The sequence below is a fragment of the Eschrichtius robustus genome, chromosome 3 (assembly GCF_028021215.1).
Source record: "Eschrichtius robustus isolate mEscRob2 chromosome 3, mEscRob2.pri, whole genome shotgun sequence".
In the NCBI taxonomy this organism is placed as follows: domain Eukaryota; kingdom Metazoa; phylum Chordata; class Mammalia; order Artiodactyla; family Eschrichtiidae; genus Eschrichtius; species Eschrichtius robustus.
In genome coordinates, this window is record NC_090826.1 from 43,738,553 (window position 1) to 43,762,657 (window position 24,105).

Genomic DNA, 24,105 nt, shown 5'->3' on the forward strand with positions numbered 1-24,105 from the left:
GGAGATCACTTTTGGGAAAATGAAGACCTGGATATCAATTCACTAAAGATTTTGTGTCCATGTATTTCTTGTAAAGCCTTTACATACCCCAGATTGAAAACTCTTGTTGTGAGTCACACCTTAGAGTATAAAGGCGGTAATGTAATGTGTGGTGAAAAAGTATGAGTTTGGAATAAGACAGGGGTGGTTAGAATCCAGTATTTAGTCTAGAAACTGAGGGCAAGCCAATTCTCTCTCCAGTTTCCTTTTCCATAAAATGAAGCTAATAATACCTATCCATTAGGACCATTAATGGGATTTAAATAGAATGAATGAAAAGAACCTACCACAGAGCTTGACAATTCACTTGAAAGTACATTGTTTAGAGACCTTGGTGCACAGGACAGAGGAATAGCCTCTGCCCTAGAGCATGGTTGCCTGATGACAGCTACAGGTGTGCAAACAGGTAATTACAATATAATGTAGTGCTGAGCCAAGATAGATGTATTGGGGAGAGGGGCATTTTATCCTCCTGAGAAAAGCCAGGAAAGTCTGCAAGAGGTGGCTCAAAGTGTGAAGAATGAGTAAAAAGAAGTTTTAGGCAGAGGAAACAAGCCAAGGAAAGACAAAAAAGCATGAAAGGGCATGTTGTGAGGGGAACCTGAAGCAATTTGGTGTCACAACACAAAATGCAAAGACAATGGGAACAAATGATGTTGAAGAAGCTTCCTAAAAGGCATGGTAAAGATCTTGACTTGATCCTGTGCCTTGGTTTCCTTGTACACCTCAAATTCTTGTATAAAATGGAAATGATAATAGTACCTTTGTCATAGGCCTGTTAGGACTAAAGGCAAACGAAATGGGATAATACACATAAAGCACTTAGAAGAGTGCCTGCCACATACTGAGGCCCAAATATTTTCTAATGTTAGTATTATTTTCTTGAGGGTGGCAGGAAAGGCTTTAAGCAGGGGAGTGACATGGTCACATCTGTGTTTTGGAAAGATCACTCTGGGGGAAGTAAGGAGGATGGATTGCAGGAGCGAATATTGGAGGCAAGTAGGCAAGTTACAAGGCTGCAACAATAAATAGTCTAGGAAGTAGAGAAGGCCTGCCCTATACAAGAGTGACAGTGAGGAAGGAGGGAATTCAGGTATTTAAGAAGTAGAAGAGAAGAGCTCTGATGCCCATTAGAATGTGGGAGGTGCAGGTGCACGAGCAGTCCTAGATAGAGCTCCTAGATTAGGCCCTCAAGGTTAGTTTTCTTCCTGAATGATCTCCCTCCCTCCATTCTCCAATAACAAAAAGGCCATCACAACACATTTCCTTTTAAAGTTTTATTAAAGTTTAATGGAACAATTAATATATATATATATTTTTTGGTTAACCCCAGTACAAAAATACAGTTGACGACTTGACAAAAATGGCTCCATCTAGGGCTTGAAGGTTTGAGTTTCTCCAACAGTTAACAGGGGAAAGCATGCTTCCAGCTGGGCTGAGTCCAAAGCACACAGCCATTCCTGCACACGCATGCGTGCAAACAGGGAAGCCAAGCCAGAGAAGAGGAAGGAAGTTGAGGGAATTCAGGAAGAAGCCCAAGATTATTCCCAGGAGAAAAAGAGAAGAAACAGGCTGGTCTCCTTGGTGGGGTAGAATTACGGATTTACATTTAGGACTTGTTGTTTTAAATGATAAGCTATTTCTGCAATTTTAACATTATAAAAAAGATGCTTCTGGTCTCTTTTCACCGCTAAGGTGAGTAAAGCAGGAGGAAATGGAAAGATTCAACTACTGCAGTGGGAGGAGTAAACCTCCAAATGGCTCAAGTTTTGTGTCAAAAGGTGTCATTCTTTACCTTCAATGACAAAGAGACATTTAGGTGAGAGGGGACAGGAGAAGGAGGTCTGCCACACTCTGCTGGATCACAAACATGGAGACCAGCTTCTGGCAGCAGAACTCTTCCACAGTGAGAGGGCCCCTTCCCATGTAGGCAGGAACAAGGTTTAATTGTTCTGAGTGATTCCTCAATATTCCCTTCCCTGCTGCCTTCCTTCCAGAACAGTAACTTTGATGAAAGAAGGGATACATTCATGTTACAACTCATCTTCAAGATGTTTCTCTCTGAAGGCATCACCCGTCAGCCTTTCCTGAGCTTCCTTCATCCCCTGAACAACTGTGAAATAAAGGTTGAGGGGAAAAGTATGAAGCAGGTCTTTAATATTTGACATGTGACAACCAATACAGATTTTTATGTTTTAGGAGAAATATAAGAGGAGCACAGGATCTGGATTCAAGATCTAGTTCTGGATTTTAGCCCTGGAAAGTCTCTTGAATTTGTTTCCTCGTCTATTCATAAGGTGATGCTACTTACTTCACACAGATTATAAAAATTAAATGAGAGAATGAATAATAAATGTGCTTTATAAACTATGAAGTCTTACAAAAATGTTAATAGTTACTTTGGCTTACCCTCCAGGATTAGAGTTGAACCCCTGTCACAGGCTGTAGATATTCACTTGACACTAAGGGAATAGAAAACATCTTCCTACCATCCCCATCATCTCTTCTGGAGGAACGCTGCATTTATTTCATTTCCTGTGGAGGTTACAGGTTACACTGGTATGTGTGTGCGTGTGCTTGGAGGGAGGATGGTCTTCACTGAAAGAGGTGGTCATATCTAGTATCAACTATGGAAGAAGTCAAGTTCTCAGGCACAGGAGAAACCTGGAAGGCAGGCCCTGGGCAGACGGAAGATGAAACTTCTCATCTATCTTGGGCATCAAGGAGGGCAGCTGTTTTGGTACAGGCTCCCCATACAATGGCAGGCCAGTTGTTAGGCTGAGCCAGAGTCTGTGGATCTCAGAAAGCAAACCAGGTAGTATAGTTTGTTACATCCCTTTTGTTTTGCCCAAGCCTTTAGTAAAGCCAGGTTTGAATATTCCAGTTTCATGTCAGCTGAGCCATGGAGAATTCAGGCAAAGGGTTCTGTGTCCACATTTGGACTAATGTGTTAAAGGATGATGCTGGTGTCAAGATGGAAGTGGGAACTTCATGAAATTCTAAAAGGAAAGTGAATTTCAAGGGTCAAGAGTTGGGGACCTATGGGAATTCCCTGGTGGTCCAGTGGTTAGGAGTAGGCGCTTTCACTGCCGTGGGCCTGGGTTCAATCCCTGGTCCGGGAACTAAGATCCCACAAGCCTCACAGCCAAAAAAAAAGAGTTGGGAACCTAAGGTTCAGCTACCCTTCTCCATGTGGAAAATTTCCCTGTAACACCAGCCTCCAGTGATCTGCATTTGGGTAGGAAAGATGACATTCTCCTTACCCATGGAAAGGAGAGGATAACCTCTGCAGATCTCTTTCCTCTCCCTATCCTGAGAAATAAGAGTTCCAAGGACTCAGAACATAAAGTGATCAACAACCTGGCAGCATGGCAATGGGAGACACATGGCAACTTAGCAAACAACCCTCTTTTACAGCTGGCAGGGAGAAATTCAGAAGGAAAACATTGACAGTACATGGCATGAATTCCAACCTCTCCCTCTAGAATGATTGTGCTCAAGGATTAGAGAACAAAAAAGCATGACTGACTTATGATTTTAATCTTTCCTCACGTTTGTGCTGACGCTGTTCCCTCTGCCTCGAATGATGCTTTCCGCATTCCTCTGCTGGCCAGGACTCAACCCAGTCACCATCCCCTCTAGCATGCCTCACGCCCTCTCCATGGTGGGCTCCACTCCCCCCTACACACACATACCCCTTGCTTCCATAACTTGATATGTCCTCTTCATATGTGTCCATAGACACAAATTCTTATCCGTATCCATCTAGATCCAGTTAAAGTTTACTATCTATGAAACCTTTCAGACTTGATCAGCTAACAGTTAGCATTCCCCTTCCTTTGAATTCTCACAAGAATAGCATTAGTGCAGTGGAAAAAAACTAAGTTTTGGACTGAAATCCTGGCTCTGTGACTTTTTAACTGTGGGTCCACGGGCAAGTGACTATTTCTGGGAGCCTCAGTTCTTCACAGTTTCATGTGGGTCAGTTAGCTCCCAACTGGATTATAAAAAGCTAGGGAAGGGGCTCAGTCTTATCTTTCTCTTATATTCTACACAGCATCTAGCCAAAAGCTAGTCATGCAGCAGATGCTCGGCTAACATGTTGAATTAGTTTCCCATCACAGACCTTGCATGTGGTTCATCCTACTGAAACCTAGCAGCAACCCTCCCTCTTCTCTCTCAACATAACCATACCTTGCTCAGCACTGATGTAGAAATACTTGTAGCTGGGGTTTCCATTCTCATTGATGATTTCAGGACGCACCTTGCCACTGGGATCTATTGTAGACAAAATAGCAGAGGGATTGCAATAGTTACAACTTCAAGCACCATATGGTACACTAGGCCTTCTGGAAGACGAGACCTGCCCATCTTTGCAGCCCATCGTCTCACCACCTTACCCCTTGTTTTTTATGTTGCAATCACAATGAATTCCTTGTAATTCCCTGAACACAACCCACCCCCAACCTCACTCCCCACCATGCCTTGGTATATGCTGGTCCCTCTTGCTGGCATGTTTCTTTTCTGTCTGATAATGGTGGGATCTATATTTTTATTTGTATCCCCCACAGAATCTAGCAGAATGCTGAGCAAAGATTAGGTAGTCATTAAATATCTTTTATAAAATTGTTTCTGGAAAGCCATTTTTCTTGTTATAGAATCCCATTGCTTCAGCCTCACTACAGGGTCAAGGGTGGGAACTGTGGCTTATCTCAGTCCCTGTAGTGCCTAGCAGTGCTTGACATATGGCTGATGCACAAACGATTGCTAAATGGATAAATGAATGATCACTACTCTCCCAGTGCTCACAAAAGCAGTTAGTTTTGGGGTTTTGTTTTGTTTTTTGTTGTTTACAAAAGCAGTTAGTTAATGGGAAAAGTTTTCCTTCAGATCCGAGGTTCTGGCATTCAGAACTCCCCACTCTCTCTTGAAACTGGTTTTTGTTTTTGTTTTTAGCCATCCCAATAAAATTTCACTAGGTGGAGTCAGTGCCTTGATTCATTTCTCTCTCCTTCTGTACCACGGATCCCCAGATTAAGACCTTTCACCTTACCCAGGAACAGGATTCGTGGAATATAACCCCCATCAGGGCTGAAATCTTCATCTTTGGGCTCTTCTTCATCCTATTAAGTATAAACCTTAAGTCAGATCATGTTCCCTCTCTCCTCAAAACCTTTCAGTGGCTTCCCCTCCCACTCAGGGTAAAACCTTAAGTCCTTGCAGTGGCCTAAGAGGCCCTACTTCACCTGCCACCTGGGCACTTCTCTAACATCACGCCCTACCCCTTGTTTAGTCTTTTCCAACCACACTAAGTTGCCTGCTATTGCTGTCATTAAACAAGCTGGGCATGCTCCCCACTCAGGCTTTTGTATTTGCTCTTACACTCTGCCTGGACACACTTCCCCCTTCATCCACGTGGCTCACTCCCTTTTCTGCTTCAAATCTTTGCTCAAATGTCACCTTGTTTTCTAACCACCTAATTAAAATTGCAAACTATCCCCTCCATTCTTCATTTTTAGCCATAGCATTTACCACTATCTGACATATTTTACTTATTTGTCTGCCTCCCCATATTCAATTCCTCATATGTAATTTAATGACAGCAAAGAATTTTGTCTGTTTTGTTCATTGCTGATTCTCAATACCTACATCACTGACTGGCACAGTTTTTCTTGAATGCATGAATTGATGAGACTGACATTTTAGTACAATTGTGAAGTTATAGTTCTCCCAGGAGACATGACCACACAGTTAAGCTTTCTTTTTAAGAAATCTCTCAAGTTGGAGAATGCTCACTGAACACATTTCTGTTTCCTGTGAGTGGTGATTCTAACTCACCACAGAAAGTGGTGAGGCGTTTAGATGCATAGAAATCAATAGTAATTTTGTCGTTTATGGTGTGATTCCCATTTCAGAAGTTATATCAAATAGTTAATATAACTTTGCCTTCAGTGAGGTGTGTCAGCATTCAGGCTATCCACTAGCTTTATAAGCAATCCCTTAGCTACCTCAACATTAACTGGTAATGTGTTCAGAAGATTTCCAGTCCTATGTTTAAATAAACATCATTTTATAGAAACAGGGCTAGGAGTATCATCACAGAGCATCCGAGCATCCCACATTGGACGAGTACAGCCTAAAAGGCAGCACAGCTAGGTCATAGAACCTATTCTTATCACCTATTAGGCTCTATGACCTTGACTAAATCACCTAACTCCTTCAGGCCTAAGATGCTCAATCTGTAAAACAGGGATAGCATCAATAGCCTAAAAATCCCTTCTAACTCTAAGATCTGATATTCTGACTTGGGATTCCAAGACATCTTGTCAATGTGAAGTACATAAAGGATATCTAATGAAATAAAAGGAAGCTCTACATATAAGCCCAGCAGAGAGTAGGGTTTCAACTGAATCATATTTTGCAGGGAATTGTGGCCTACACCTTTAGTTCAGTTATACAAAGATGTAAAAACATGTCAAAATCATAAGCTAAAAATAAAGGGACCTTAAAATTTAGTCATCTTATCCAATCTTTCTTTTCCTACTTCCTCCCACAAATGGAGGCTCGATGGCATTCTACCATATCTGATGCAAGACTTAGTATTAGAGTTCAAGAGAAAAACACATACATGCAAGTAGACAGCTCTGCTGAGTAAGATTTTATACCATCAATGAGGCTAACTCTAAAACAGTAAAGACTTAAAATCATAGCAGAAAGGAGAAACTCTGGAAGTCTTACCTCAAGATTTACCATAACAAAATTATGGGAAAGTTCTGAAATTTCTGTAGACTCTGCAAATTTGGGCTTTAAAGCTAGGGGGAAGAAAAGATTTTGGAACAGAAGAAAACATCATTGTCATACCCAAACCCTAATTTGCTGAGATGATTCATATAACTGATCCTTTTGCTAATCTTAAGACCCAAAAATCAGGACACTTAAATTCTGGTCCTGCTTCTGCCATTTACTTGCATAGTTATGTACACTTAAGTGGCTGACTTTATTTCTCTGAAGCTTTCATCTAATTTATAAAATATAGATAACAGCATACTGACAAAAAAATTATTACTATTGGTTTTTTTACGCATTTCAATAACATCTATTTAATAGATGTAATAAAGACAATAGAGTAACAATACTCTACCACTATAGTATATGTATTATTAAACTAGCAATTTACACTAATTTTATACTCTTTTTCCTACATGATTTTATTAAGTGTAGCATACCAAACAAAAGAAGAAATCTGACTGGGAAGTGGCAGGCTGGTATACCAGAAAGAATACAGGCTACAAAGTAAGAAAACGTGGACTCTAATTTGGTTCCCACCTCCTCCAGTAAGACCACTCCTCATGTCTCTCTCTGTTACATACAACTGTCCATACAACTATTGTAGCACCTAATCCCATATTCTACATAGCCATATCTTAACTGCCTCACCCTCCAACCCCTTACAAATACAACTGCAAATTTCTTGAGGGCAGGGAATCTATACCATAAATTTCTTCGGTATTCCTTCAAGCAATAAGCAGTGCTGAGTCAAAGTCAGTGTTAATATTTTTTAAACATTAATATTTGAGAACACATCTGAGGTCTGATCATTTGCACCTACCTTTGCAAGCTCCACACCAGGACTTATGGATAATCACCATCAGAGGTAATCCACTTAAAAACAAAATGAAGAAATTATAATCTAGTAATTCCACTTCTTGAAAGATATTCTAATAAAATGGCCAACCAATGAAGACAAAGATTAATGTACAAGGATGTTCATGTAGTATAATTTCAATAAGAAAAATTTTAAGACAATCTATTCAATAATAGTGGACTATTACAACAAAATTATTGCTAAGTTCTGACATTCCAGTAAATTCTGCAAATTTGGGCTTTAAAGCTAGGGAGAAAAGACTGTAGAAGAAAACAACAAATTACAGCATTTCTAAATGTTATGGTTATATAACCACTGAAACGTTAATAAAATTTTTCATTGGTACACTGTTAAAGGCTAGAATATAAAATTATTATCTATAGTTTAGTTTTAATTATACAAATATGTAGAAAAAGAGTTTAAAAGGAAATGTTCCAAAACATAATAGAGGTTATCTCTGGATAATGGGATTGTGGATTTTACTATACTTTTCCTGTATTTTCCAATTTTTCTACAATTAAGTGTATTTTTTTTTTTTTTTTTTTTTGCCACACCATGCGGCTTGTGAGATCTTAGTTTCCCAACCAGGGATTGAACCCGAGCACCGACAGTGAAAGCACCAAGTCCTAACCACTGCACCGCCAGGGAATTCCCAATTAAGTGTAATTTTTATAATCAGGGAGGAAAAAGCTTTTTCTTTCATAAAATAATAAGCAACATATTCCACCTGAATCAGTCTTGGCCAGCTGAAGCTCTTACGCTCTCAAGGCTCAAATGCCGACTTGTAGAAGGGTCCTATGTAATCAGACGTTGGCTTTCTCCATCATCCAACCCCCATATCACCACATCACCACATGCTGTACAATACTATCACAGCATTTACCACATTGAAGTGTATCTTTTATTTACCACATTGAACTGCATCTTTTTATTTACTTAGAGCTTCTTAAGGAAAGAACTCTTAGCTGTCTCTACACTCCCTACACCTAATATAGAGAATAATATTACTGGTAGCAAAAACTTATACAGCATTTACTATGTACCAGGTACTATTCTAAATATATATAAATTAATTTAATAAGTGTCAAATGAATTATTCAGCTATCTCATCATAGGCCTACTACAAATCTGGGACAGAATGGTGCCTCTAATACTTGTAAAAGCTTATAAACTAAACGAGCAGGACAAGGTTAGGTAAGAGGTGGGATCTACATAACCATAATAATAATAGCCAAATGTGCTAAACATTTATTATATGACATTGTTGTATGTGCTTTACACACATTATCTCATTTAAATCCTCACAACAGGGCTTCCCTGATGGCACAGTGGTTAAGAATCTGCCTGCCAATGCAGGGACATGGGTTCGAGCCCTGGTCCAGGAAGATCCAACATGCTGCGGAGCAACTAAGCCCATGTGTCACAACTACTGAGCCTGCACTCTAGAGCCTGCGAGCCACAACTACTGAGCCTGCATGCCACAACTACCAAAGCCTGCGCACCTAGAGCCCGTGCTCCACGATAAGAGAAGCCACCGCAATGAGAAGCCTGTGCACCGCAACGAAGAGTAGGCCCCGCTCACCGCAACTAGAGAAAGCCTGCACGTAGCAACGAAGACCCTACGCAGCCAAAAATAAATAAATAAATTTATAAAAAAAAAAAATCCTCACAACAATCCTAAGGTAATGGTCTCATAATAGAAATGAGAAAACTGAGACTTCCAAGAAATTAAACATTTGGCCACATAAATTCTAGGTTCTGCCACTTAGTAGTTAACTTGTAAGTCTGACTCCAGAATCAATATTCTTTCTGACCACTATCGTCTACTTCAATTTAGAACAGCAATCCAGAATCCATGGGTTTAAACCCAATCAACCGATAATCAACTAACTTGGAATTTGAGGATGAAAATGGAAGAGGCCTTAGATGCTGCCTAGTCCAAACCTCCATTTCATGCAGGAATCCAGTCTCATATATCAGAAACAAAAGGTGGTCCAGATAACCTGATAAGCAAGAAATAATCAACAACCAAGGCAGCCCATCCTTTTAACAGCACCGTGCACTTACAGAGCAGTTTAGAATGTCTTGCTTTCTCTTTTCTCCCAAGCAAACTCCTATTCATCCTTCTAGAGCAGAGGTAAGCAAACTAGTCTGCAGGCCTAATCCAGCCCACTGCCTGCTTCTGTACTGCAATGATATACAAACATATACAAACATGTTTTTTTTTTTTAACATTTGAAAATGTTTGAGAAACAAATCTGAAGTATAGTACCTTATGATATATTAAAATTAAATATAATTCACATTTCAGTGTAACTAGTTTTATTAAAACACATTCACACCCATTTGTATACTTATTGTCTATGGCTGCTTTTGTGCTACCATGGCACAGTTGATAAGCTGCAACAGAGACCCTATGGTCCTCACAGCCTAAAATATTTACTGTTTGGCCCTTTACTGACCCTTGCTCTAGAGTGACAGTCCAAATGTAAACACCTCTGTGAAGCCTTCCCAAAACCACCTTCTCTCAACAGCTAGTTAGTCTTATTCCTCCTCTGGGATCCCAAAGCATTCTAACCACCAGTCCTTTTTATCCTCTAATCACCTGTTTACTTGTCTAAACTACTAACTTCTCAAGGACAAAGGCCTAATCACCTGTTTACTTGTCTAAACTACTAACTTCTCAAGGGCAAAGACCTAATCACCTGTTTACTTGTTTAAACTACTAACTTCTCAAGGGCAAAGATGTATCTAATACATCTTTGAAAAACACAAGCACTGTTAAGGTAGGTATCTACCATTTGTTTACTGAAATCAATGAAAAAAATGAAAGACAAGCTTAAAGTGCTATTTGTCTTGAAAAACAGAATGAAGCATCCAGTTATGGGAGTTGTCATAACAGTCACTCTAGGTTAAGACCAAAGCATCGAGACTCTCACCCAGCACTATGAAAGTACTTTTGATCAAAGGCATAACAGGGATATCTGTGTATCTAAAATGTTACATTAAGTAAATTACATGAAGAACATAAAGCAAAAGAAATGCCAGCACACTGTCTTCATCTAAAAGATTTTATTAAATGAAACAATCTAGTGGTTTTGTCTTTCACCATTAGAATCAAAGCTTCCCAAAGACAGAAACCAGTGGATCTATCTGTGATCCCAGGCCCCAGGACAGAGACTAGCAAAAAGTAGGCACAGTACTCAAAAATCTGTGGTTTGAAAAAAGGGCCAGTACAGATGCAAAACTGTGTCATCTTCAGTTCTGTTCACAATTAGTTTAAAACAATTCATCCATCCAGTCTGCTTTCCCACAATTCAGATGGGGGAAATCAGTGGTATGTGATATCCCAAGTAGAACCCAATCTAAGCAAACCCTGTCCACCGGAGCTCTGTCCTCTAGAGAAACTTGCCAAGCTCCTCCAAGCTAGTTCTCCATTCTCTCTAGTCTCAATTTATGCTGTAAACTCAAGGCCTGGCACAGAGGCATTCAGAAACGTACGAGTCAATCAGTCACAATAGCTCTATTTCCACGCATCAATATATTCTGCAGACCTTCAGATTATTCTTCCCAGAGAAACAGAGAGTGCAGTGGTTAGACAAGGAGCCATGACTTTCCCCCCCCAGCTCTGGTTAGTGCAGGCTCTGGCTCAGATACTGCAGAAACATGTTGGCCAGTTGAGGCAGGTTCTCATTGTTGGGATGCATTTTGGTGTAGGAAATAAACTGGCGACGGAGGCGACTCAGTTCTGCCATGGTCAAAGGCCGGGTAAACCGCAGGTGCTCTGTGGTGCCAGAAAGCTTAAGCAAGTCTCCAGGGACTGCGCTCTTCTGAGCTTCCATCAGTCCTGCCAACACCTGGCTGGTGACCTGGTCCAATTGGTGCAGAAAGGTGCCGGAGGCAAGTGGCTGGGACTGTGTAGACTGATGGGGTGGAGGAGCCCGGTTCTCAAACAAGGCAGCTCTGATCTCTGACAGAGGCAACGGCTCCTCTAAGCCCACCAAGGTGAACAAGGGCCGGTCCCAGCGGTTCCGAGAGTCGGGAGCTTCGAAGCGCAGCGCTAGGGCCTCCAAAAGCTCGGGAGAGTAAAAGGCACCTGACACATGCTCCGCCGATTTCTCGAATTCCGAAGTCACAAGAGCTGGAGAATCTGGCGTCCTGGTTTCCTCCCGCTCCAGTTCCTTAGATACTTCTGCCTGGGCTCTCCCATTTCCTACAGAGTCCACTGCCTGCGGTTCCCCGAGGACACCGGTGCCCGCCGCCAGAGGTCTCCCTCCCTCCTCAGCTCGCGGCCTCCAACTCACACTGACACTGCGGCTCGGACTCTCATCCGCGCCCGCCACCCGCGGTCCCCCGCTCAGACCGCCTGGCCTTACGCAGTAGACCAGGCAGAGCGGAGTGCGCGCCGCCCGCGCTAGGCAGTACAGCTCGTAGCGGAAGCCCTTGATGTAATTAAGCGAGTCGAGGATGACCACTTCGTGGCGACTCAGACGCCGCTCCACGGCCGCTCGCAGGGCCCCACGCAAGGCCTTCTCGCGGGCCGAATCGCCGTACACTGTTGCGTCCTCCGCGCCCAGCACCTCCGCGTCGTCCACCACGTACACCGCGCGGCCCTCGGCCGCCAGTGCCACGCGGAGCTCCTCCGCGCGCCGGCTCTTGCCGCTGTACGGCAGCCCGCAAAACACCACCAGCGGCATCCTCCCAGGGCGCGGCCATGTGCAACCGCGCAACGTCAACTTCCGGGTTGCCGGCGGCTCCGACGCAAACCGGAAATGCAAGCTACACTTCCTGCCTCCCTTGACTCTTACAGGACCTCTGTTGCTATGGAAACAGGAGTTCTAGACCAACGAGAGCCACGTCCTGCTCTCTCCGAAAGAAGACGGAGCTTAGAACGGCGTCGGTTATTTATGTCAAATGTTATACGTCTCAGGAGAATGTGATCTCCTGGCGGCCAAAGACTATGTCCATCAATTTATAACGGAGCCTTAAAGAGCATTAAATATTGCAAAACAATCAGCACTATATTTAGCAAATGGAAGACAATTCACAAATACTAGTTCCCCTTCATTCCTTATAGCCAATAACATTCAGTAACTGTTTATTCAATAACCATTTCAATCATTCAATATCTTCATGGTTGGGAATTCAGAGATGAACATAAAACAGTCCCCCCCCACAGAGCAAGGGTCTGAATGGGAAAAGTCAGGCACCTACAAGCAGAATAACATACAGTCTAATGGACAGAGGTAGGTTGGGTTGTAAAAGTACAGAAGAGAAAAACAAACTGCCCACAAAAATTGCCAAAGACTTTACCTAGGAATAGTCATTTGATTTAGAAAGTGAAAAACTAATAGGAATTTTTCTCCTGGGTAAGGATGCCAGATAAAATATAGGATGCCTAGTTAAATTTGAATTTCAGACAATCAACAAAAAATGTTTTTAAAATAAGTATGTCTCAAATATTACTTGGGGCATATTTAAAATTACTTATTGTTTACCTGAAATTCAAATTTAACTGGGCACCCTTTATTTTTATTTGCTAAATCTGGCAACCCTACTCCTGCATAAGGTATGAGGCTCAGAGCCATGAAGCTGTAGGATCTGTTCTAGCAAAAGCAAGCACTATAGTTTGGTAGGTGCAGAAGTGTGAGTATTTCTGTGCAAGGATGTGTGTGTATAAAGGAAGTGCACATACATTGTATCTTTATATCTCTCCAGTGCAGTATAGTAGAGAATGTTCAAGTCTTGGCTCTGCTACTTACTTAACTAGCTGTGTAAACTATTGTCAAGTTATGTAACCATTCTGTATCTAAATTTCCTCTCCTGTAAAATAATAACAATGGTTCTTATTTCACAGGCTGAACCAACCTCATAGTTTGTGAGGATTAAATAAATTAATGAATATAAAGCACTCAGATCAATGTTTAGCCTTTCCTCCCCTGTTCTGCCTTTTCCTCCTCCTTTGTATAAGTCTTCTGTGCATAGACTAAACCTACTTGGAACTTAAGACTATTCAACTTGAGACTATTAGGCAGTATGGTTTACTGGTTGAGTGTAGGCTCTGAAGCCAGAGTGTCTGGGTCCAGATCTTGGCTCCACCACTTAACTAGCTGTGTGATCTTGGGCAAGTTATTTAACTGATCTGTGCCTTAGTTTTCTCATCTGTAAAATGAAGGTAACAACAGTACCCACCTCAAAAGAGTTGTTGTGAGAATTAAATGAGTTAATTCACATAATTCAATGTCTGGTACATAGTAAGCACTTAATAAATGTTAGTATTATTATTTTTGTTGTTATCAGGCAGCCCCTCCATTGCTCTGCCTTGGCATAATCCTTCACCTGAAATTAATGCTAAGTTGATGGCTGGAAAGTGTTTTACCACCATAAGTAACCTAAAACCATATCTTGTACCTGGCAGCTGCTTCTTTCTTCCCATCTTCTAGTGTCCTCCAATGAATGTGATCTCCAAAACCTGGAAGGAAAGAGCCTCATAAACATTCACACATGAACAAAGGGCAAAGACCCAAGAAAGAAATGTGGCATGTTCACAAGATACTCATTAAAAAAAGGCTTTCCTTTGTCAAAAGCATGGTATTCAAGTCCCAAATCCACTGCTTTCTAGGTGTATGGGACCATGGACAGTCTTATACCTCAAGTCTCAGTTTTCATACCTGTAAAATGGAGATAATATAGCCTAATTCAGTTTTTAAGGAGATTAAATTAAATAATGGTAGACTTCCCTCGTGGTGCAGTAGTTAAGAATCCGCCTGCCAATGGAGGCGACACGGGTTCAAGCCCTGGTCCGGGAAGATTCCATACGCCATGGAGCAATTAAGCCCATGCGCCACAACTACTGAGCCTGCGCCCTAGAGCCCGTGAGCCACAGCTACTGAGCCCGTGTGCCACAACTACTGAAGCCCACATGCCTAGAGCCCATGCTCTGCAACAAGAGAAGCCACCGCAATGAGAAGCCCTCACACCGCAACGAAGAGTAGCCCCCGCTCACTGCAACTAAAGCCCACAAGCAGCAGCGAAGACCCAACACAACCAAAAATAAAATTAATTAATTTTTTAAAAAAAGACCTAAATGTAAGACCTGAAACCGTAAAACTCCTAGAAGAGAACATAGGTAGAACACTCTTTGACATAAATCGTAGCAATATTTTTTTGTATCAGTCTCCTAAGGCAAAAGAAATGAAAGCAAAAAGGAACAAGTGGGACCTTATTAAACTTAAATGCTTTTGCATGGCAAAGGGAACCACTGACAAAACAAAAAGACAACCTACCAAAATGGAAAAAAATATTTGCAAATAATATGACCTATAAGGGGTTAATATCCAAAAATATATAAACAGCTCATACAGCTCAATATCAAAAAAACCAACAACCCAATTAAAAAACAGGCAGAGGATTTGAATAGACATTTTTTCAAAGAAGACACAGAAATGGCCAATACAGACATGGAAAAATACTCAACATCACTAGTCATCAGGGAAATGCAAATCAAAACCACAATGAGATATCACCTCACAGCTTTCAGAATGGCTATCTTGAAAAAGACAACAAATAACAGATGTTGGAGAAGATATGGAGAAAAGAGAGCCCTTGCACACTGTTGGTGGGAATGTAAATTGGCACAGTCACTGTGGAAAACAGTATGGAGGTTCCTTTAAAAATGAAAAATAGAACTACTATGTGATCCAGCAATTCCACACCTGAGTATATATCTGGAAAAAATCGAAAACAAATTCAAAAAGATACATGCATCCCAATGTTCATAGCAGCGTTATTTACCAACAGCCAAGATATGAAAGCAACCTAAGTGTCCATCAACAGATGAATGGATGAAGAAGATGTGGTATATACAGGGGAATTCCCTGGCAGTCCAGTCGTTAGGACTCAGCACCTTCACTATGGTGGCCCAGGTTCAATCCCTGGTCAGAGAACTAAGATCCCACAAGCCGTGCAGTGTGGCTAAAAAGAAAAAAAAATTATATATATATATATATATATATATATATATATATATATATATATATATATATATATATATATATATATATATATACATATACACACACACACACACACACATACTTTATATATATATAATGGGATATTACTCAGCCATAAAAAAGAATTAAATTTTGCCATTTGCGCCAACATGGATGGACCTGGAGGGTATTATGCTAAGTGAAATAAGTCAGACACAGAAAGACAAATACTGTATATTTTCACTTATATGTGGAATCTAAAAACTAAAAGAAATGAATGAATATAACAACAACAACAAAAAAAGAATTTAGAACAGTGTCTGGGACTGGAGAATTGCTACAAGTATTTGCTATTAATATAATATACCAGGCACTATTCTAAGTACTTTACCAATATTCATCTTCATAACAGCCCTAGAGGTAGGTACTCTTATTAATACCATTTTACAGATGAGAAAACCAAGGCACAAAGTTTAAGTAACTTTCCCAAGTTCACACAGCTAATGAGCATCAGAGCTGGAAACTGAACCTATGCGCTCAGGGTCCAGATTCCTTACTTTTAAGCACTAAACAATGCTGTCCTTCAAAGCAGAAGGAGGTAAGGACAAAGAGGCAAGGGAGGGAGTAGACAATGCAGGGCCTGATAGGCCACTATAAAGATTCTGGCTTTTACTAAGCTCTTAGTGGGTTTTGAGCAAAGTATCAATAGTAACATGATGTGATTTCTGTTTTAACAGGATTGCTCTAGCTTCTGTGCTGAAAACAGACTAAAGGAAGTGTTATGGGTTGAACTGTGTCCCTCCAAAAATGATATGTTGGAGTCTTAATCCCCAGTACCTCAGATTGTGACGTTATTTGGAAATAGGATCTTTATGGAGGTAATCAAGTTAAAATGAGGTCATCAGGGTGAGACCTAATCCAATATGGTGTCCATATAAAAAAGGGAAATGTGGACACAGATATGCACACAGGGAGAGAACCCAGCCATCTATAAGGAGAGAGACCTGGCACAGACCCTCCCCTCAGCCTTTAGAAGGAACTGATACTGCCAATACCTTGATTTTGAACTTCTAGTCTCCAGAACTGTGAGACCATAAGTTTCTGTTGTTTAAGCCACTCAGTTTGTGGTGCTTTGTTATTGCAGCCCTAGCAAACTAATACAGGAGAGAAAGGCAAAAACAAAAGAGACTAGGAAAGTGGTTATTGCAATAATCCAAGCATGCAATGACAGTGGTTTGGACCAACTGTGGTGGTAGAGGGAGTAGATCCTATCAGATTCTGGACATATTTTGAAGGTAAAGGCAAAAGGATTTTGTTCTGGATATGGGGTGAGAGAAGTTAAGGATGACTCTAAGGTTTTTGGCCTGGGCAACTAGAAGAATGGAGTTGTCGTTAATAGAGATGGGAAAGAGAGTAGGTGGAGTGAGTTTTAGAAAGGAACATTAAAGAGCTTGGATTTGGAAATGTTCATTTTGAGATGCTTACTAGACATCTAAGTAGAGATGCTGAATAAGCAACTGAATATCTGAGCCCGGAATTCAAGGGACAGTTATCAGCATACGGATGTTATTTAAAGCTTAAGACTGAATAAGATCACCATGGGAGTGAGTGTAGATGAAGAGGGAGTCCAGGAGCCCTGGAGCACTCCCAGGTTAAGGGAGATAAAGAAGAACCAGACAAAGACATGAGAAAGAACTACCAGTGAGATGAGCAGAAAACCAGCAGCACATGGAATCCCAGAAGCCAAGTGTTTCCACGATGTTTCAAGAAGGAAGGATGATCCACTGACACCAATGCTCCTATTAAATCAGAAATGACCACTGGCTTTAGCAAGTGGAGAATAATGCTGACCTTGACAAGACCAGTTTCAATAGAGGAGCGAGGATGAAAAGATGATTAGAGCAAGATCAAGACAGCCCAGGGGAAGAATTAGAGAACAAGTACACACAACTCTCTTAAAGAATTTTGCTGTACAGGGGCAACTGCTAGAGGGAGCTGTGAGTCCATGAAAGGTTTTCATTCAATATGGAGGAAAGTATAGGATGTTCAAAGCTGATAGAAATGATATAATAAAGGTAGGAAAACTGATGATACAGGACTAAAAGGGAGAGTCGAAAATATCTTGAGTAGATGAAAGGAGATGGGATTTAGTACTCAAGTAGAGGGATTAGCCTTTGCTAGGCGCCCTGATAGTTCATCCAGTAAAGACAGGAAAGGAAGGACACATGGATACTGGTGCTTGAGGGTAGGTAAATCTCATGGTGACAATTTTTGAAAGGTCTCTTCTGAGTCCTTCTACCTTCTGTTAAATAGGAAGCGTGGTGACTGGCTGAAAGCAAGGATTGTGGAGGAAGTATTGGAGGTTTGAAGAGACAAAAGTAAATACGAAATAGTCCTCTGGGAGAAAACCAGAGAAACTAAATGATAAAAGGCATGTTTCAGGAAAGAAGTGATTCCAGAAGAAAGCCTAAATACAAGGAACAGTGAGCAAATTAACTGGTAAACATGTAGATAAATCTAAATATTATCTGTATAAAAAATTTTAATGCCCAATTTATAGAGTTAAAAAGGAGAGAGAACTAAAATATTGGACAACAACAGCTTATAAGGAAAGAGGAAGAGACTGAAGTTAAAATATTCTAAGGCCCACTAACCATTGGGGGGTTAAGAGATTAATGTTAGATTTTGTTAAATATGCGAGTAAAATTTCAAAAGTAACCACTAAAAGAAAAGAACTAGAGTGCCAACTTCCAAACTCATAAAGGAGATAAAGCAAAATAAGAACCAGCAAATACTCAACCCCCAAAGAAAGGGCAAAAAAGAGCAAAAAAGAATAGAAAAAACAGTAGCAATGGAAATTGCATGAGAGAAATAAGACCAGCTCTGTCAATAATCACCACAAACATAAGTGAACTAAACTTGCCAGTTAAAGTTAAAAGACAGAATTTGTCAGATTTTGGTTAAAAAAAAAACAAAAAAAAAACCGCCTCTATGTTTACAAGAACACCTAAGACAGAAGGACTTGTAAAAGTCAAAAGTAAAATGATTGAAAAATATATCCCAGGCAAATGTCAGCCAAAAGAAAGTCAGGGAAGCTAGATTACTATCAGGCAAAATAAAATTTCTCCATAAACATGGACTACTCAGAAGCTAGCTAACAAAGCTTACAGTCATAGGAGGTTATTGCTAAGAGAGAGCCTAGGGCAGGGCTGTTCAATTGAACTTTCTCCAGTGATGGAAATTTCTATAGCTGCACTGTTCAATATGGTAGCTATTAGCTGTTGAGTACTTGAAACATGGCTAATGCAACAGAGGTGCTGAATTTATTTTATTTTATTTTAATTAATTTAAAAATTAAGAGTGACATATTCCTAGTGCTACTTTATCGGACAGCACAAACTTAGAGATCAGTCTAATCCTCTCATATTTAAAGGCCTGGAAAACGGAAGAGGCTACCCAAGACCACAAAGGAAGCCACAACCAGAATTTCGTCTGATTCCTAATTAAAATGCTTTTCCAGTGCCCCTGGCTGCCCTACTGCATTATCCCTACGAGTAAGTCTAGAGGTATAATTTGAAACAGTTCACTACGTGTATAAAATTTCTTTGAAAATTCATATTAAAAAGTACATTGGAATTTTTCATGAGTAATAGTCAGCACCATCATTTTTTGAGTGCTTACTCTATGTTATAATTACGATAATATAATAGCATTAATGACTAACACTATTATGGCATTTATTATATGCCAGCCATTGCTGCTCATGCCTTTACATGTATTAAATTATTTAATCCTCACAATAAACTTATGAGGAAGAAACTTAATTGCCTTCATTTTACAGATATGGAAGGTGAAGTTAAATAGCTTGCCCAAGGCTACAGTGCTAGTAAGTGCCAGAGCTGGGATTAGAACCTAGGTGGTGGTGTTCCAGAGTCTGTAGTTTGCTCACGATACTTCACTGACTCTCTAGCAAAGATAAAAATGAATAAAGGAATAAAGGAATGTGGCTTCACGAAAGCAGAATGAAAACACAGACTTCAGGTCTGGAAAACCTGGGTCCTTATGTTCCCATTCAAAAATAACTTGAAAAGGTACAGTGCTTACCGTGTTGCTACCTACTCCCCAACAACACCCACACTCACACCCATGCCAACGTGGAACATCTGAAGACAGTCCAATTTCCTAAAGTATCACCTGCACAGACACTTTATTTACTCCAGTTATCTGCAGAGTGAGCTGAAAGCTCCCATATTAGCAGCTCCTGCCCTAAAACATTAATTTAAAAAGGGGGAAAAAAGGGAAAGTGACAATTTCCAAACACAGCATTTACATCAGAATTCCCAAGCCCTTCATGCTCAAATTGTTCTCGTGAGTGTAAGCCAAGGACATCAGAAAAGTATTATCCACCCTCTCCCAGCTGACAAAACAAAAGGTTAAGTGCCAGAACTGGCAGCCAAGTCTCTGAAACAGGGAACACTGTACCTAAGAGGTGGAATAACACAGTGGCTAAATGAAGTCTGTCTGCATCAAACAGACCTACTTTAGCCACTTGCTGTTTTCCCGTATGCAAAATATGACTAACAGAAATATTTGTCCCATAGGGCTGTTGTGACTGAATAGGTCACAGTATGGAAGGTAAACATTCCATACGTGTCAGTGCCAAATTTGCATTTGAGACTTGACAAAGCCATCCATTTCTGTTTCAGGCAGGAGAGCACATGAACCGCCCCCACTGATAACTTTCTCATTTCTCCTTTAAAGTTTTCAAAGGAGTTTCTGCACTCAGAGCAGGAGTGGTATATTGCTGAGAACAGAAGCTCTGGAATTCGTATCTCAGCTGGTCCACTTACTAGCTACGTGACTCCTGCTTCCCATTTTAGGTTCTTCATCTGTGAAATGGGGATAATGATAAAAAAAATATTATCTATGCTGTAAGAAAAAAATGGATTTACACATGGATAGATGACTACATGGAGAGAGACATGATAGGACAAGGATAGTCAGACATCAATGGTAGACCTGGGAGGTAGACATAAGGGGGTTGTTCACTGCGAAATTCTTTCAACTTTGCTATGTGTTTGAAAACTACTGTAATAAAATATTGAAAAAATAATATCTTAATGAATGAAAATATTTATTTAATAAAATGTCAACTTCACAAGGAAAAAAATATATTATCTATCTTAGAGGGTTATTATGAGGATTAAACCAGTCAATACATGAAAAATGCACAGAACAATTCCTGGAATACATCAAATATACAGTAAATGTTAATCATTACACTCCTCCCCACAGGTGATACATATTCCAGATTTTTAGCACACGGAAAACAACAAAATTATTTTAGAACTCTAGGATGTTAGAGCTGGAAGGACTCTTAGGAATCATTTCTAGTCCCAGCTCTCTCATGTAATAAATGATCCCCAGGGAAGACGAGAGCTGGCTATATAGTCTGACCAGGATTAAAACTCAGGCCTCCTGATTTCTATCCAGTGCTCACACCACACCACTGTACCTCCTCTTCTTAATGAAAACAGTAGGGTCATTCCGTCTCTCCTCTCTCCAAACCACCAGGCCATCTTCTGGAAAGAGTCAAAACTACTTAAACATCTGGGAAGAAATCTTACTCATCACTGCTCCGGGTAGCACTTTTTTGGGATGTGGGTGGTGAGCTGTAATCTATTTTCCAAGAAACCATACCCACAAGATACAAAAAAACAAAAACAAACAAACAAAAACAGTTTGAAATATTATTAATTCCTTTCAGGAACAATTCAATATTCTTCTTTGGGAGGATATAATCATAAACATTAAATAAACACTTTTCTAAGTTTGTGACACATATCAAATACCTTTTGTTTTTTCGTTTAATCCTCACAACACAGCCCCCCCCCACACCAGGTTGCCCTTCTATATGCTCCTAAGTTACCTGCTATTTCCCTGCTCATAGTACATATCACAGTGTCATGTAACTGCCTGCTTACTTGTCCTGACAGTCTTCAGACCATGAGCTGAAAAAAGACAGGGATCTCAACGATCATGTGTACCATTCATTTCTTGTTTCAACAAATATTCCTGGGCACAAATAAGACAGAAATGGTCCTACCTTACTGGGGCAGTCTGTACTTTCCAAAGATGGTTGCAACAATATCTCCCATTCCACATGCTCTTTTTACAATGGGACCTCAACATTCCTCCCATGGGGGATGGAGGGGGTGTGGTTAATGTCCCTTGCCCTTGAACATGCCCACAGAGTACAGTGGAAGTGATGCTATGTGACTTGTACAGCTAGATGATAAAAATGCCATGCATTTCCATCTTGTTCTCTTAGGGCACTCACTCTTGGAATCTAGCTGTCATATGGTGAGGAAGCCCACACTAGCCCATGAAGACAGACCACACGTAGAAGTAACCAGCTCAGCTGAGGCCCCAGACTTGGAACCAAGACATATACCTTCCCCACTGTGCCTTGTTTGAATTCCTAGCCCACAGAATCATGAGCATAATAAAATGATTTCTTTACACCACTGAATTTGGGGGTGGTTTATTATGCAGCAATGGTAACTGGAACAACCACACAGAGCTTAATGTCTAACAAGGAATACTGAATACGTGACTCCAAGGTATTGCCTACACCTAACACAGTGAACTGGAACAGGGTAAATTATTTGTTGCGTGTCTGAGGTAGTTATTATTCTGCCCCTTTTGCAGATGAGGAACTGAGTTCTGAGAAGTTTAGCAACTTGCCCTCGGCCTCTCAGCTGGTTAGCGGCAGAATAAATTAAAACTCAAATCTAAACCCACACTCCTAACACTACACTCTTCTGTCTCCTTCATTACTTAAAATTTTACACTAGATATACAATAATCTGCTTTAAAATGGGACTGTCAGTACTTAAAACATTCTGGCTCAACAGAATTCACTGTGCAGTTTCATCATTGAGATGGAAACCCACATGTCACCTCCTCAGAGAAGTCTCCCTTGACCTTCCTAGCTCAAGTAATGCCAGCTCCCTCATCCTTCCCCAGCCTTTCTACTCCATCAGTTTCATTTTATTCCCAGAACTCATCCGTAGCGGAAATTATCTTGCCTATTAATTTGTTCATGTGTCTACTCTCTGTCTCTCTGAATTGAATATAAGCTTTGTGAGAGCAGGAACCTTGTCTGTCCTATCCATTGATATATCCCTAGTGCCTAGGACCATGCCTGTAATATGGTAGGTGATCAAAAATTATTTACTGAATGAAGGACTGACTGCATTCAGGCACACTGAATGTCCACCCAATCTCATCACCCACCAATAAATGTGCAAATAGGGAGGATAAAACACAATTAAGAACAGCAGGACTGCAGCAGAGACATTCCATACAACAATGTCAGTACAAAAACAAAAAAACAAAAAAGGAAAGGGAGGGGAGTGCATGCTACCACACAACCACTTAGAAAAAGCATAAAACCCTGAATTCAAATAAAGATGTAGGTAATGGGATGGATGGAGTAGGGGGTCACACCTCTTATTCTCCATTCATAACCACTGCCCCCTCACTCTTCAAAAACACTCAGTTTCTTCAGACACACCTACTGAACCACACCAAGGAACCAAGGACAACAGTTGGTGACCCTCTAACATCAGACCTTTGACCCTTCATCTGGCCCTTCCTTTTGTGCCAGTCACCCCTCCCTAGGATACAGGTGCTGTTCGCTCCAAGGTAAGGAAGCAGTAACCTAGCTCTTCAAAGAAGAGGTGAGGAGGGGACTCTTCAGACCCAGGGCAAAGGTCTAAATATACAGGTCCCCAAAGGTCCTATTTCTCCCAGGAGGGAAGGTAACGGTGCCTGAGGACCTACCAAGTGCTAGGCACTATGCTGGTATCTTAAACATGCTTTTCCTAATATAAGGGAAATTCCTTACCCCAACCCAAGAATTCAGGGAGGCCTCAAGTAAAACTTCCCCATCTCAACATTCCCCAGACCCGCTACTCCTTACCCCAAATTCCAGGAGCAGTTCGAGAGGATAAAAAGAAATCTACCGTGGCCACAGAGATAAAATGGGAAAGGGATCATGTTAGAACAAGAAGAGGGTTGTACTGGGCTGGGGCCCAGGATAAGTAAAAATTAAGATAAGAACGCGGTCTGACCCTTTCCAAGCCCGTTATGTCCATCAGAAGAGGTGACGAGGAGCAGGAAACTGAAGCCCAGCAAACAGGTGGCTCCGAGACGAGGCCGCAGCTCCATGGTGGTAGGTGCGCGGAGCCACGGGGCTGAGCAGACGTAGGGCCCGAGTCTTAGCAGAAAGTCCGCGCGGTTTCCCAAGTGCGGCTCAGCCCATCCGCTCTCGTTCCCAGATTTTTTTTTTTTTTTTTTTTCTAACCCTGAAGGAAGTGACGTTAGACGGATGTGGGTGGTGCCTCCGGGGTCCGGTTTGGG

The 24,105-nt window shown here is 41.0% G+C and overlaps 2 protein-coding genes across 2 annotated transcripts; both read right to left on the reverse strand.

Annotated features, from left to right (window-relative positions):
* Positions 1-1,301: 1,301 nt before the first annotated feature.
* Positions 1,302-24,040, reverse strand: TXNDC12 (thioredoxin domain containing 12). The gene is made up of 7 exons (XM_068539866.1): positions 23,817-24,040; positions 14,096-14,156; positions 7,649-7,701; positions 6,778-6,851; positions 5,093-5,162; positions 4,234-4,317; positions 1,302-2,152 (listed from the first exon to the last, which is right to left on the reverse strand). The coding sequence occupies exons 1-7, from the start codon at positions 23,911-23,913 to the stop codon at positions 2,073-2,075; spliced, it is 519 nt and encodes a 172-aa protein (XP_068395967.1). The 5' UTR covers positions 23,914-24,040; the 3' UTR covers positions 1,302-2,072.
* KTI12 (KTI12 chromatin associated homolog) lies at positions 10,742-12,439 on the reverse strand. Its single transcript, XM_068537971.1, has one exon. The coding sequence runs from the start codon at positions 12,379-12,381 to the stop codon at positions 11,317-11,319; it is 1,065 nt and encodes a 354-aa protein (XP_068394072.1). The 5' UTR covers positions 12,382-12,439; the 3' UTR covers positions 10,742-11,316.
* Positions 24,041-24,105: the final 65 nt, after the last annotated feature.

Coding starts and splice junctions, on each gene's coding strand:
- KTI12 (XM_068537971.1), bottom strand. CDS start 12,381: ATGCCGCTGGTGGTGTTTTGCGGGCTGCCGTACAGCGGCAAGAGCCGG.
- TXNDC12 (XM_068539866.1), bottom strand. CDS start 23,913: ATGGAGCTGCGGCCTCGTCTCGGAGCCACCTGTTTGCTGGGCTTCAGT. Junction 7,702..14,095: donor AAGAAAGAAGCAGCTGCCAG/GTACAAGATATG, acceptor TTTGTTTTTAAG/TGGATTACCTCTGATGGTGA. Junction 5,163..6,777: donor TTGTTATGGTAAATCTTGAG/GTAAGACTTCCA, acceptor TATACTTAATAG/GATGAAGAAGAGCCCAAAGA.